We start from the raw sequence: 12,229 nt of genomic DNA on the forward strand, positions 1-12,229 counted from the left end.
CTTGGATTCATCCATGTAAACTAATATGGTTCAGCCAGTTTCAAATGTCTACAAGGGTGACTAGATTGAATGATATATTGTGCTAAGCACAGTTCATGTAGGCCTACAGCCGTTTATCAAATGGTCAGTAGTGGATTAATTATATGGGTATCATCATATGTATCGGTCATCTRYATTGTATCATAAAACATCAGCAATCTTAKGGAAAAACACCATATGAGAAGTAGCATATGGATTGACTGACTGATGTCCTYCAAGAGGTGTTGTCCTTCATGGAAACGAATAATTGGTGTTTTATTCTGATYCTCCCTGCTCCAGAACTAYGTGCGTGTGGTGGAGGTTTGGTGGGACGACTACAAGGACTACTTCTACGCAAGCCGGCCGGAGACCCTCACCCTGGCCTAYGGGGACATCAGCCAGCTCAAGAAGTTCAGAGAGGAGCACCGCTGCAAGAGCTTCAAGTGGTTCATGGAAGAAATTGCCTATGACATCCCCATGAACTACCCACTGCCCCCCAAAAACGTGGAGTGGGGAGAGGTAGGCTAAAGTATTGTCCATATTTAGTTTTTAGTTTATTCATACTACACAATGGTAGCTAACATCTGAATTGTAGTCTTACTTCATTAAAATATCAACATATGCATCTGTTGAAGAGTAGTGTGTTACTGTCTGCTACATGACCAAAAGTATGTGGACTCCTRCTCGTTGAACATCTCATTCCAATTTCATGGCCATTTAGTGGAGTTTGTCCCCTGCTTTAACAGCCTCCACTCTTCTGGGAAGGCTTTCCACTAGATGTTGGAACGTTGCTGTGGGGACTTGCTTCCATTCAGCCACGAGCATTAGTGAGGTTGGGTAAATAGGCCTGGCTTGCATTCCAATTCATCCCAAAGATGTTCGATGGGGTTGAGGTTAGGGCTCTGTGCAGGCCAGTGAAGTTCTTCCACATCGATCTCGACAAAACATTTCTGTATGGACCTCGCTTTGTGCACGGGGGCATTGTCATGCTGAAACAGGAAAGGGCCTTCCCAAAATTGTTGCCACAAAGTTGGAAGCACAGAATCATCCAGAATGTTGTATGCTGTAGCCTTAAGATTTCCCTTTACTGGGACTAAGGGGCCTAGCCCGAACCATGAAAAACAGCCCCAGACCATTATACCTCCTCCACCAAACTTGACAGTTGGCACTTTGYATTTAGGCAGGTAGTGTTCTCCTGGCATCTGCCAAACCTAGATTTGTCCGTTGGACTGTCAGATGGTGAAGCCTGATTCATCGCTCCAGAAAACACGTTTCCTCTGCTCCAGAGTCCAATGGCGGCGAGCTTTACACCACTCAAGCCGACGCTTGGCATTGCGCCAATGGTGATCTTAGGCGTGTGTGTTGCTGCTCGGCCATGGAAACCCATTTCACGAAGCTCCCGACGAACAGTTATTGTGCTAACGTTACTTCCAGAGGCAGTTTGGAACTCGATAGCGTTGCAACTCGCCGGTCCCGTTCTGTGAGCTTGTTTGGCCTACCACTTCGCTGCTGAAGTCATTGTTGCTCCTAGAAGTTTCCACTTCACAATAACAGCACTTAGTTGGCCTCCCGAGTGGCGTCACTACAGWCCCGGGTTCGATCTCAAGCTGTGTCACAGCCGGCCGTGACCGGGAGACCCGTGAGGCAGCGCACGATTGGCCCAGCAGGATTTCCTTGTCCCATCGTGCTCTAACGAATCCTTGTGGCGGGACAGGTGCCTGCAAGCTGACGTCGATCGCCAGCTGGACAGTGTTTGCTCCAACACATTGGTGCGGCTGGCTTCCGGGTTAAGTGGTTTGTCAAGAAGCATTGTGACTTGGCTGGGTCTTGTTTCGGAGGACGCATGGCTCTCGACCTTCGCCTCTACCGAGCCCGTAGGGGAGTTGTAGCAATTGGACAAAACTACCAATTGGATATCACGAAATTGGGGAGAAAAAGGGGTTAAAAGTACAACAAAAAATCAATATAAAAAAATGTACTTGCAGAGAAGTACGGAGAAGCTTACGGAGAAGCTCTAGCAGGGCAGAAATTTGACTAACTGACTTGTTGGAAAGGTGGCATCCTATGACAGTGCCATGTTGAAAGTCACTGAGCTCTTCTGGAAGGCCATTCTGTTGCCAATATTTGGAGATTGCATGGCAGTGTGCTCGATTTTATACACCTGTCAGCATCAGGTGTGGCTGAAAGTCAAATCCACTCATTTGAAGGGGTGTCCACATACTTTTGTGTATATGTAGTGTATGTGCATTTGGAATGTATAGTGAACATTATTGCTTTGTTCCAGGTCCGTGGATATGAGACCAGCTACTGCATTGACAGTATGGGCCACACCAACGGAGGCAATGTGGAGATTGGACCCTGTCACAGAATGGGTGGGAACCAGGTGAGAAAACCCTTTGTGTCATTTGGGATTATAGACTTTATTTATTCCTAAACATTATTCCTCATTTACTGATAAAACACCTTTTGTAGCTTTTCAGGATAAATGAAGCCAACCAGCTCATGCAGTATGACCAGTGCTTGACGAAAGGACCAGACGGGTCGGCGGTGATCGTTACACACTGTAACATGAACGAGAACACAGAGTGGAGATACTTCAAGGTATGCAGCTGCATCTAACTTCATATATAAGAACCTCCTTAGATTGGTGCCATTGTTTCAATATATGATTGCTTCATAAGATGTGGTAAACAGTTGGAAAGAGAATCCAGCCTTGTTACCAATACAGTATTATGAGTTTTTTCCTATCGTGCTCCAGCTTGAGATGGTACTGCTGAACATAGCTTATTAGCATGTATGTGTGAGGGTATATGTAGTGTAAGTGAACTCACTGTTTCGTTTCCCTCCCAGGACCTCCACAGGTTCACCCACGTCCCCACGGGGAGGTGCCTGGACCGGTCGGACGTCCTCCACAAGGTCTTCATCGCAGACTGTGACACCAGCAAAAGCACACAAAAGTGGGAGATGAACAATATTGTAGCGGTTTAAAGCTACAGAGGGTACTTTACTCAACAGGAAAGGGCATCGAACACTGCACTTCAACTGTCTGCTGCATTGAGAGGTTGTGTACGTCTGAAATGGCACACTATTCCCCTATATAGTGCACTACTAAAAATGACACCAATACCTAAGGGCCCTGATCAAAAGCAATGCACTATATAGGGGATAACTGTTCTCTCTCAACCATGTCCCACGGAAGATACGCCTCCGTACACACACTTGGATAATGGACCTTTTTTCAGTTGTAGATGTTTACATGTTCTTGCTCTCTTCTCTCGATCTTTACATCTTATTGGGGTATTTGGGCTATTACTCAGGGGTCTGAGAATTTTTCTAACTTTAAAAAAAACATTGGTTGAGGATTCATTAATCAATGTGCAGAATTGAASATTCAACATTTTAAAACCACTTCTAGTAGTCGTGTAATAGGCTGCCCACTAGCTAGGTTTTTAAGAATCCTGTTTTTGGAAACTGCAATGGATTATAACCTGGTCTCAGATCTGTTTGTACAATGACCCATAGGTGTTTAATTGGCAAGAAAGCACAAACAGATCTAGGACCAGGCTAGATGGATAAGTCCACTCATGAGTCTTGGTCAAGAATGAACACTGGATGTTTTGAAAGGACTTACTACTTCAATGATGTTGGTCTTAGGCACAGTGAAATTCCAAAAGCTTGAATWGAACATGTTGGCTCTAACTGGTGAATTTCAAATGGCTATATAAAGAAAGGGTTTGTGTTTTTATTGTTGTTTTTATATATTTCCAGCTTGGTATGTAAATGTTGTTGAATGATGACCACAAAGCAACCAGAATCAGACACCAATTTGTTCAAAGCAAAATTTTGAAAATGTGTTTTCTTTGGTGTGATATGTATGCATTTTTTATAATGTAAATAGGTTTATTTCTAAAACATAGAGCTATGCAGTGAGCCTTGGATGAAGGTGTACATATCTAACTTGTAAAAAAAATATTGGCTCGAACTGTACTCATGGCAATAAATTTAACCTTTTTACCAATGACTTTTGCCYCTTTTCCTTGAAATTACAATTTTATAGAGAAATGTATATTTCTCCAAGTTGTAGAATAGGGATCTTTTTTTATTATGCTCAATTGCAGCTATGTTGCGATAGGCCTATTGTATTCATGCATCTTTTGAACCTTCAACCTTGTGTTCAGGTCTGATTACACTAAATCCAATGTCTATGGCTAAATCCCCCAGATTTTGGGGTCCTCACCCCTCCCCCAGATAMAMATGRKMYCATKTKTATGTTATCTATCCAAAAGAAAATGCCTCAACCCTGTCTGGCCATATGTCAACCACTCCAACTGCAGTGGATTTGAGACCTGCATTTCCCTCAGACCATCTGTGCCCTATTGACTTATTAGCTGGTAACCACAAGGTCTACAACCAAAGGTGAAAGTCAAYCTTACAGCGAGCTAGTCTGATCGGGCGGCAGGTAACCTAGTGGTTAGAGCGTTGGACTTGTAACCGAAAGGTTACAAGATCGAATTCCCGAGCTGACATGGTAAAAATCTGTCATTCTGCCCCTGAACAAGGCAGTTAACCCACTGTTCCTAGTTAAAGGTAAAACCTGAGTTTTTATACTGAAAATATATAAATGCAACAATTTTTAAGATTTTACAGTTCATAAGGAAATCAGTCAGTTGACAAATGCATTAGGCCCTAATCTATGGAATACAGATATGCATCGGTTGGTCAGTATACCTTTAAATAAGGGCATGGATCAGAAAACCAGTCAGTATCTGTGACGCATAGAGATGATCAAAATGTTGGTGAGTATGCAGGCCATGGAAGAACCGGGACATTTTCAGCTTACTGGCATTGTGTACAGAGCCATGCATCATGCTGAAACATGGCACGACAATGGGCCTTGATCTTATCACGGTATCTGTGCGTTCACATTGATAAAATGCATTTCATTGTCCATAGCTTATGCCTGCCATACCATAAACCAGCTCTGTTGACATCAGCAAACCTCTTTCCCACAGGGTAGAGCTGGAATTGGTGGCTTATGGTAAAGAAGTGAACATTGAGGGTTTGTATGCCCAACTGCACTAACTTGAGATGTGGCATTGTTGACAAACTGCATATTTGAGCAGCCTTTAATGTATTGTTTAATATGCCATATGACAGGTGGATGGATTATCTTGGCAAAGGAGWAATGCTCCCTAACTGGGTGGTAGAGAAATACACAGAAAATTAGCTTTTATTTCAGCTCATTAAACCCAACAGGTTGCATTTATTTTGTTCGTTATACTTAAATGGCCCGAGTATTAAACTATATCATTGAAGTTTTAGTGCAATTTAATAGGTCACTATCTTGAAACAAGTAGCTAACCAACATGGAGTATTTGGCTGCTTTTACACAGCCAATTCAGCTATTTTTTTCCCAACCAAGTGGGCTTTTAAATGATCAGATCTGAAAGACCAGTTCGTGGAGTGTGAAGGGAAAAAAATATTGGACTAGTTGTCTAATCACATCCCTAATCTAACTTGTCATCAACAAGGCAAGGAAGTTAATCATAATATACAAAACAAAATTTTATTATAAAAAGAAATCATTCTACACTGAAACTCCACGTTAAAAACGGCAGTGGAAACGTCTACACATTTTCTTGTATTTCTTAAAAACGGCAGTGGAAACGATATCAATATAGGGCGGAAAAGAACATGTCACCATCATCCAAAGACAAAACAAGCAGTGCTTTGAGAATAAGAGCTGTTAATTTACAAGACAGCACAATATGACCCCTGTATGCATTATTGCAGCCATTGCACATCACTGTACATGTTCTGAAAAATCCAAAATGCTATAAATGTTACATTGTAAGGTTCACATTGTTTTGCAAATACTCCAGCTCAAGTTTCCAGGCAGTTTAGTCGTCATCCTCGTCATCATCCTCTTCCTCATCATCCTCCTCTTCGTCATCATCATCGTCATCATCATCCATGGGCGCTGCCTTCTTGCCAACAGCTGGCCTGCCAGGGCCACTCTTAGCAGTTGCACCTGCGCCTCCCTTAGCCTTGTAGGCAGCAACATCCTACAACAAACAATTTCAGTTAACATGAGTTGATTTCATGACGAGCTCCTACAACGGTTCTAGTCGGTCATAAGTGATAGTTGAAGTGGACCTTACCTTCTCATACTTCTCCTTCAGTTTGGGCCTTTGCTTCATGTGGCACTTGTCTTTGGGAGTCTGCTTGCCCCACAGCAGACCCAGCTGCTTGGCGATGTCGCAATGCCCATGCCTGGGTTATCAGCCTTGATTCTCCACGGTGTTCAGCACAGAACACGAAAAATGCAGAACTATTGGGGATAGAATGTTGAGAACACATTTAGTTTCAAAATCTGAACAGAACGCTACAGAAAATGATACAGTTATAAGTGGAGTACTTACGGTGGCCTCTTGGGGGCATTGGGGTCCTTCTTTCTCTTTCCTGCTGCCTTAGATCCCTTGGGGGCACATAACCCTCATGTCCTTGTCATAACGGACTTTGTCACCCTTGGCCATGTCCTCAAACTTCACCTTCTCTTTTGCAGACATGGTCTGGAAAAGAGAAAAACTGCATTAGTCACACCACTCATTGCAGCATCCATGTGCGCCAAATCCCCACCATTTGATAATTGATTTGCTAACTGTTACGTAGCAACTTGCCCCGCCCCCGGAAAAAAACAACTTTTACATGGCGGCCGCTCAGTCAGAACTTACCCCCACCTCTCTGAGCATTTCTTTGAGAACTCGGAAAAGTTCACTGAAGTTCCTGGGTGTTTTTCTTTGTTCTTCCCGGCACGTCGCAACAAAGAACGCATAGGAAGAAGTCTTTCCCTCGGCTTATTAGGATCTTTACCCGGCATGGCTGCTATACTCTGAAAAGAAAAAAAAGAAATAGGCAAAAATTGATTAAAAATCTCATCAATTATAAATAAACGTCAAAGATATGTATTCGGATGGTACCACCGAGTAAACGGGCCACAAACCACTCCACGGACAGCCCAAGGACGCGAAACCGCGCTAATCCGATTGAGTTCCTGCTTCATTGTGGCTATACACGGCTAGGACAATAAGCGTCCCTCCATTTTGTTTCCCGCCTAAACCAAGTCTCCCAACAAACGCAATAAGTAGGATCAAACCATTTAAACATTGATACATTGGGTCATCAGAATGATACCCGTTAGTCATAGATAAACACCGAAAGGCTACCTAAACCATTTCTGCAAGGCTGATCAAAGTTAGTCCAGTAACGACGCTAGCTAGGCTAGCTCAGTCAATGGCAGCAAGTATGGAATGCATCGTGCAACATCGCCAACTAACGTTAGCTAGCACGATGTTAGCATGTTATGTCTGAAAGARGTACCCAAAAAGTATTTTCTGAACGGAAAACATTTTTTAAATGTTCCTTATCATACTGAACATTCTTGGCTACAGCCAGAACAATACATTCTTTAAAAATGTGTTAGGGCATCAAGTTAGCTAGCTAAATAGCAACTGCATCACAGCACGCGCTTCCCAACTTCGCTGGCTTAGTTGAGTAAAATAGTTAACCACATATATTCTTCAGTAAGCATTTGAGAGGTTTTGCCTTAAGTTCAAAAGCATTCCAAAAACAAACTTTACATGTAGAAAATCACGAAAGATTTGATAGGCGTAGAAGTTCTCTTACTCACCTATTATCCAGCCACACAAGTACAATGAGTGCCAATGTTAAGTCCTTCGCACTGTTTTGTGAGTGAGAGACAGTTCGCACAAACTTGATTAAATGTTTTCTAGAGCTCCTCCCGCTTGTCATATACGGTTGGCTGAAATTACGCATTTCGATTTGAATCTGGGACGCAGGGCATGAACGGTGTTTGGATTGGCTGAAGGTCTATATTTTGAGACTATCAAGGTTGTCTGTGGTGGGTTAATGAAAAACTCATGTGATTGGCCGGAGTGGGGATTTAAAATAGATGGCGCCAAAAGCCTWAACGCTTTGAAGGAGGTTGTGTTGTTGGATGGCCGTTCCCACTGGGTCAGTGCTATCCAAGATCATTGGGACGTCCCTACCCTAACCTTAACCCTTACTTTAACCTTACCTAACCTTAACTATTAACCGACTGTAATTATTTAAAATGTTAACTGCAATGGGGGTGGTAGTGACGTCCCAAGGATYATATTAACAGGATCCGTTGCCACTGCTAGCCCGTCAGATAATTAAGGAAACAATAGAAATGAACAGTTATTGATGAAAATAAAAACACAATAAAATGTTTGAGCTGCGAGATAACAGATGCCAGTAATCAAGGTGATGTCATGAAATTGAAACAAAACTTACAAAAAAAATCACCAAAATTAAGGCCATTCAGATTTGAGCAACAACATGCGCAGACATTTGAGCTAGATTTCATATGCAATGCAAATAAACTGTATGTATTCATGTAAAACGTTTTCAAAATTTCAGACAGTGTTACAATGTTACTACAGAAAGACCCCACACGCCAGTTATACGTTCTGCTGAGCTCTTATAAATGCTCAAATGTTTCCATGTGCAAGTGTCCATCTAGCCAGTCAGAATGTAACAGCAAGCTCCACCATAAACGTAGAACAGAGCACAAAGGCCAGCAGGGGAACAGCTGTCAGCTGCGTTGCAGATGCGAACCCCAGTGTGCTCCCACGCTTTGTGTTGTACTACCGAGCCGCAGACATTGTAGCAATGTCTCTGCAAAATAAAGCCACGCCACGCGACTGAAGCTTTTGTTTTCAAACAGTCTTAAATCAGGATATCATTGCAATATTGGCCTAGTGGTAGCTTTATATAGCCTAGTTAAGCCTATAGCCTAGCCTAGCCTAGCCTATTGTTGCAGCCTGGTCTCATAGACTAGACGTAACATAGTATATGTAATTCCGGGTCACTCAAATTAATATGATATGTTACTTTTGGTATGCTTACATAAGACACATTTTGGCTTAAGGCAAAAACGTGTAGGGTATAATGCAAAAGTCTAGCAACCCAAAGGTTGTGAGTTCGAATATCATCATAGATAACTTCAGCATTTTAGCTAATTAGCAACTTTTCAACTACGTACTACTTTTTAGCTACTTTTCAACTACTTAGCATGCTAACCCTTCCCCTAAACCTAACCTTAACCCTTTTAGCTAACCCTAACTTTATCCCTTTAATCTAACTCCTAAACATAACACTAACCCCTAGCTTAGCTAACATCAGCCAACTAGCTAACATTAGCCACCTTGCCACCTAGCTAGAATTCATAGCATATCATATGTTTTGCTAATTCATAACATATTGTATGTTTTGCATTTTCATTTCACAAATTCGTAACATATTGTACGTTTGCATTTGTTAAATATGAATTGTAACGCGTAACATATCATACAAAATGGGTGATGGACATCACAAATTAATAMATACCATACGAAAATAAACATATCATACCAAATAGAGGGTACAGAATAATACTTATTCTCTGAGACCAGGTTGCAGCCAGCATTATAATTTCCCCCTAATCGATCAGTGCAGCAATCAATACTACAGACAAGTATGTATATTCTCACAAATTGATGTACATTATCGCATCAATGTGTGTTTGCTAGCTACTGTCCCAATGTCCTTAGCTGCAATTTCAGATAGACCTACTAGGCAACATACCTGAGCTATTTTGATGCATCAGCAATAAATGTACCCATTTTATAACTAATTAGTCCAGGTGTGTGGCGWGCTCGAGCTTGGTGGTCTATTGTTGGGGTCAGCTTTCTAGATTTACTACGTTAAAGTAGTAGTCCAATGTCTAAATCATTTATGGAAAACTTCTCCTTGCTCTACACTCTTTAAAAAAAAGGTGCTATCTAGAACCTAAACGGGTTCTTCGGCTGTCCCCATAGGAGAACCCTTTGAAGAACCCTTTTTGGTTGCAGTTAGATCCCTTTTGAGTTCCATGTAAAACCCTTTACACAGAGGGTTCTACATAGAACCCCAAATAGTTCTACCTGGAACCAAAAGGGGTTCTACCTGGAACCAGAAAGGGTTCTCCTATGGGGACAGCCGAAKAACCCTTTTGGAACTCTTTTTGTAAGAGTGTAAGCCTAAAACAAACCTATKGCACTTCTCTTGAAAAATGAAAAGGGCCTACTTTGTTGCTAGCATTAGCAATTTTCAGCCRTCTTCACTGTTGTTCWSTCAGTCAGGCTGCTTCATGGTAGAAACTAGGTGGTAGCCTATACAGTTACAACCTGAAGTTACTTTTTTTGTAGCAGGTTAGGAGAATTTATGCAGCAGCTCAGGAGAATTAAGGTAGCAGGTTAGGGGATTTAGGAAAGGTTATMAAAAAGGTTAGAGTTAGCTATCATGCTCTCCTAACCGGTAATGCTTTTGAAAAGTAACTTCCGGTCGTAGCTGTACTCCATCAAGTCACAACCCTGCTTCATTCCTCCTGTTCTGTTTTGCATTCTCACAGCCAGGGCCTCAGCGGAACTGGAGCAGTTCAGCTCAAACTGGTTTAAGTGTGTCAGGAGGAGTAAAAAGTAAACAGTGTTGTTGGGTTTGTGTGTCAAGATTGATTGTGAGTGTCTTTTCTCCTGCAGGCCTCAGCTGCTCAAGTGTCAATGAGGCTGAGCGTCCATGTTGCCACTAATGTTTGAATGCCGCCATAGCAAGCTGCACTTTGGAGAGAAAGATCCTAGAACGGTCCAGGATCTCCCAGTACAGTAAAGTTTTTTATTCTCATTCCATAGCACAATAGTAGTATGCTTATGTTATGACATAGTCGGCCTTGTTTACGCTTGCCAACAAGTGACTAATTTATTATAATTAGGTTGGTCTCTACATTTGCCCTATTTCCACATGTACAAGTGTGTATTATACACGTGACATTTAAATGAGCTTTTTGCATACCCACTCCCCGAGTCACCTTGGAGGTGGGGTCACAGCAAGGATAAAGCCATTATTGACGGAAACCTTGGGCAATTAGGGTTAAGTGCCTTGTCAAAGGGCACAGACAGATTTTTATCGGTCGGCACAGGGATCAAACCAGTGACCTTTCGGTTACTGGACCAACACTCTTAACCATAGGCTACCTGCCACCCCAGAGGCCTACACCAGAGCTGGCAATATTGGAAGAGTCACAAATTAAGCACTGAAAAAAAAAAAAATTGCAGAGGTGAATGTGGCTAACTATATGTAAATGTGGACAAATAGCATACCAATGGTTAGATATGAAATGAAAGATAAGGCCACAAGACAAAAGATGTAAAGTAGATGCTCAAGGTTTCCTTTCTAGCCTCACCAACACAGCCGTTCTCACCCAGCCCCATAGTAAAAGCACATAGCCTCACAAGCAAAAGGAGCTGACAAGACAATCAGCATTAGCATAAAACTGTAAGCCCCCCAGTTGTTTACCAATGGGCCCAACTGACAAAACACCCTTTCACATACTCACTGTACCCGAGATTCTATTCATACTGGATCCTCATTGTGGGAAGCAGATGACTTTATCCATGGGGTGTCAAACATAGGTATTTAAAGGTGGCAGGAGAGTGCACGCTCGATTCCTCTCCAATTACCATCCTCAGTGCTGAGTGATTTTAGACATAGGGGAAAAACAGGATAGCAGTTTATGGGTGGTTTATGTGTGTTCACTTTGAACTGAGGGCTGAAGTACTGAAGTACTTTGGGCTCCCGAGTGGCGCAGCGGTCTAAGGCACTGCATCTCAGTGCKTGARGCRTCACTACAGACACCCTGGTTCGATTCCAGGCTGTATCACAACTGGCCGTGATTGGGAGTTCCATTTGGCTGGTGTAGACCGTCATTGTAAATAAGAATAAGAATTTSTTCTWAACTGACTTGCCCAGTTAAATAAAGGATAAATATATATATATTATGATTAGATGCATTTGTGCGATTTGACATCCTTCGCTGTGGGCCTATTCTACAGTTACTGGAATCTATTATTAGGAGAATAACAGTGAAACCGTGAATAAATCTTACCCCCTCAAGAGCCTTAATTCAGTTTGTTTACTGCATTGAGCAGTAGAACAATCTCTTCTAATTACAACAATATTAATCAGTGATGTTTTCTAACTGACTGACAAAAGCAAGTCTATCAAAAACAAACTGAAACATAACAAGCTCACAAAGGAAACRTGAGCTACAMAGGTGGTTTCATAATACAACAAGTAAGGSYTGCAGGCAAAA

The 12,229-nt window shown here is 42.1% G+C and overlaps 1 protein-coding gene and 1 pseudogene across 2 annotated transcripts in view; one reads left to right on the forward strand and one right to left on the reverse strand.

The window, feature by feature from the left end:
• Nucleotides 1–4,039, forward strand: part of LOC112073142 (N-acetylgalactosaminyltransferase 7) — a 32,338-nt gene extending 28,299 nt beyond the window's left edge. For both annotated transcript variants that reach the window (XM_024140488.1, XM_024140487.2), the window contains exons 9-12: nt 319–537; nt 2,303–2,401; nt 2,491–2,619; nt 2,869–4,039. In XM_024140488.1, coding sequence (XP_023996256.1) covers nt 319–537; nt 2,303–2,401; nt 2,491–2,619; nt 2,869–3,006 — 585 coding nt within the window. In that variant the 3' untranslated portion in view covers nt 3,007–4,039. The remainder of the gene's footprint in view (nt 1–318; nt 538–2,302; nt 2,402–2,490; nt 2,620–2,868) is intronic.
• A 1,531-nt stretch (nt 4,040–5,570) lies between these two features.
• On the reverse strand, nt 5,571–6,906 carry LOC112073143 (high mobility group protein B2-like; annotated as a pseudogene).
• Between the last annotated feature and the right edge of the window lie 5,323 nt (nt 6,907–12,229).

The sequence above is a fragment of the Salvelinus sp. IW2-2015 genome, unplaced genomic scaffold, assembly GCF_002910315.2.
Source record: "Salvelinus sp. IW2-2015 unplaced genomic scaffold, ASM291031v2 Un_scaffold2162, whole genome shotgun sequence".
In the NCBI taxonomy this organism is placed as follows: domain Eukaryota; kingdom Metazoa; phylum Chordata; class Actinopteri; order Salmoniformes; family Salmonidae; genus Salvelinus; species Salvelinus sp. IW2-2015.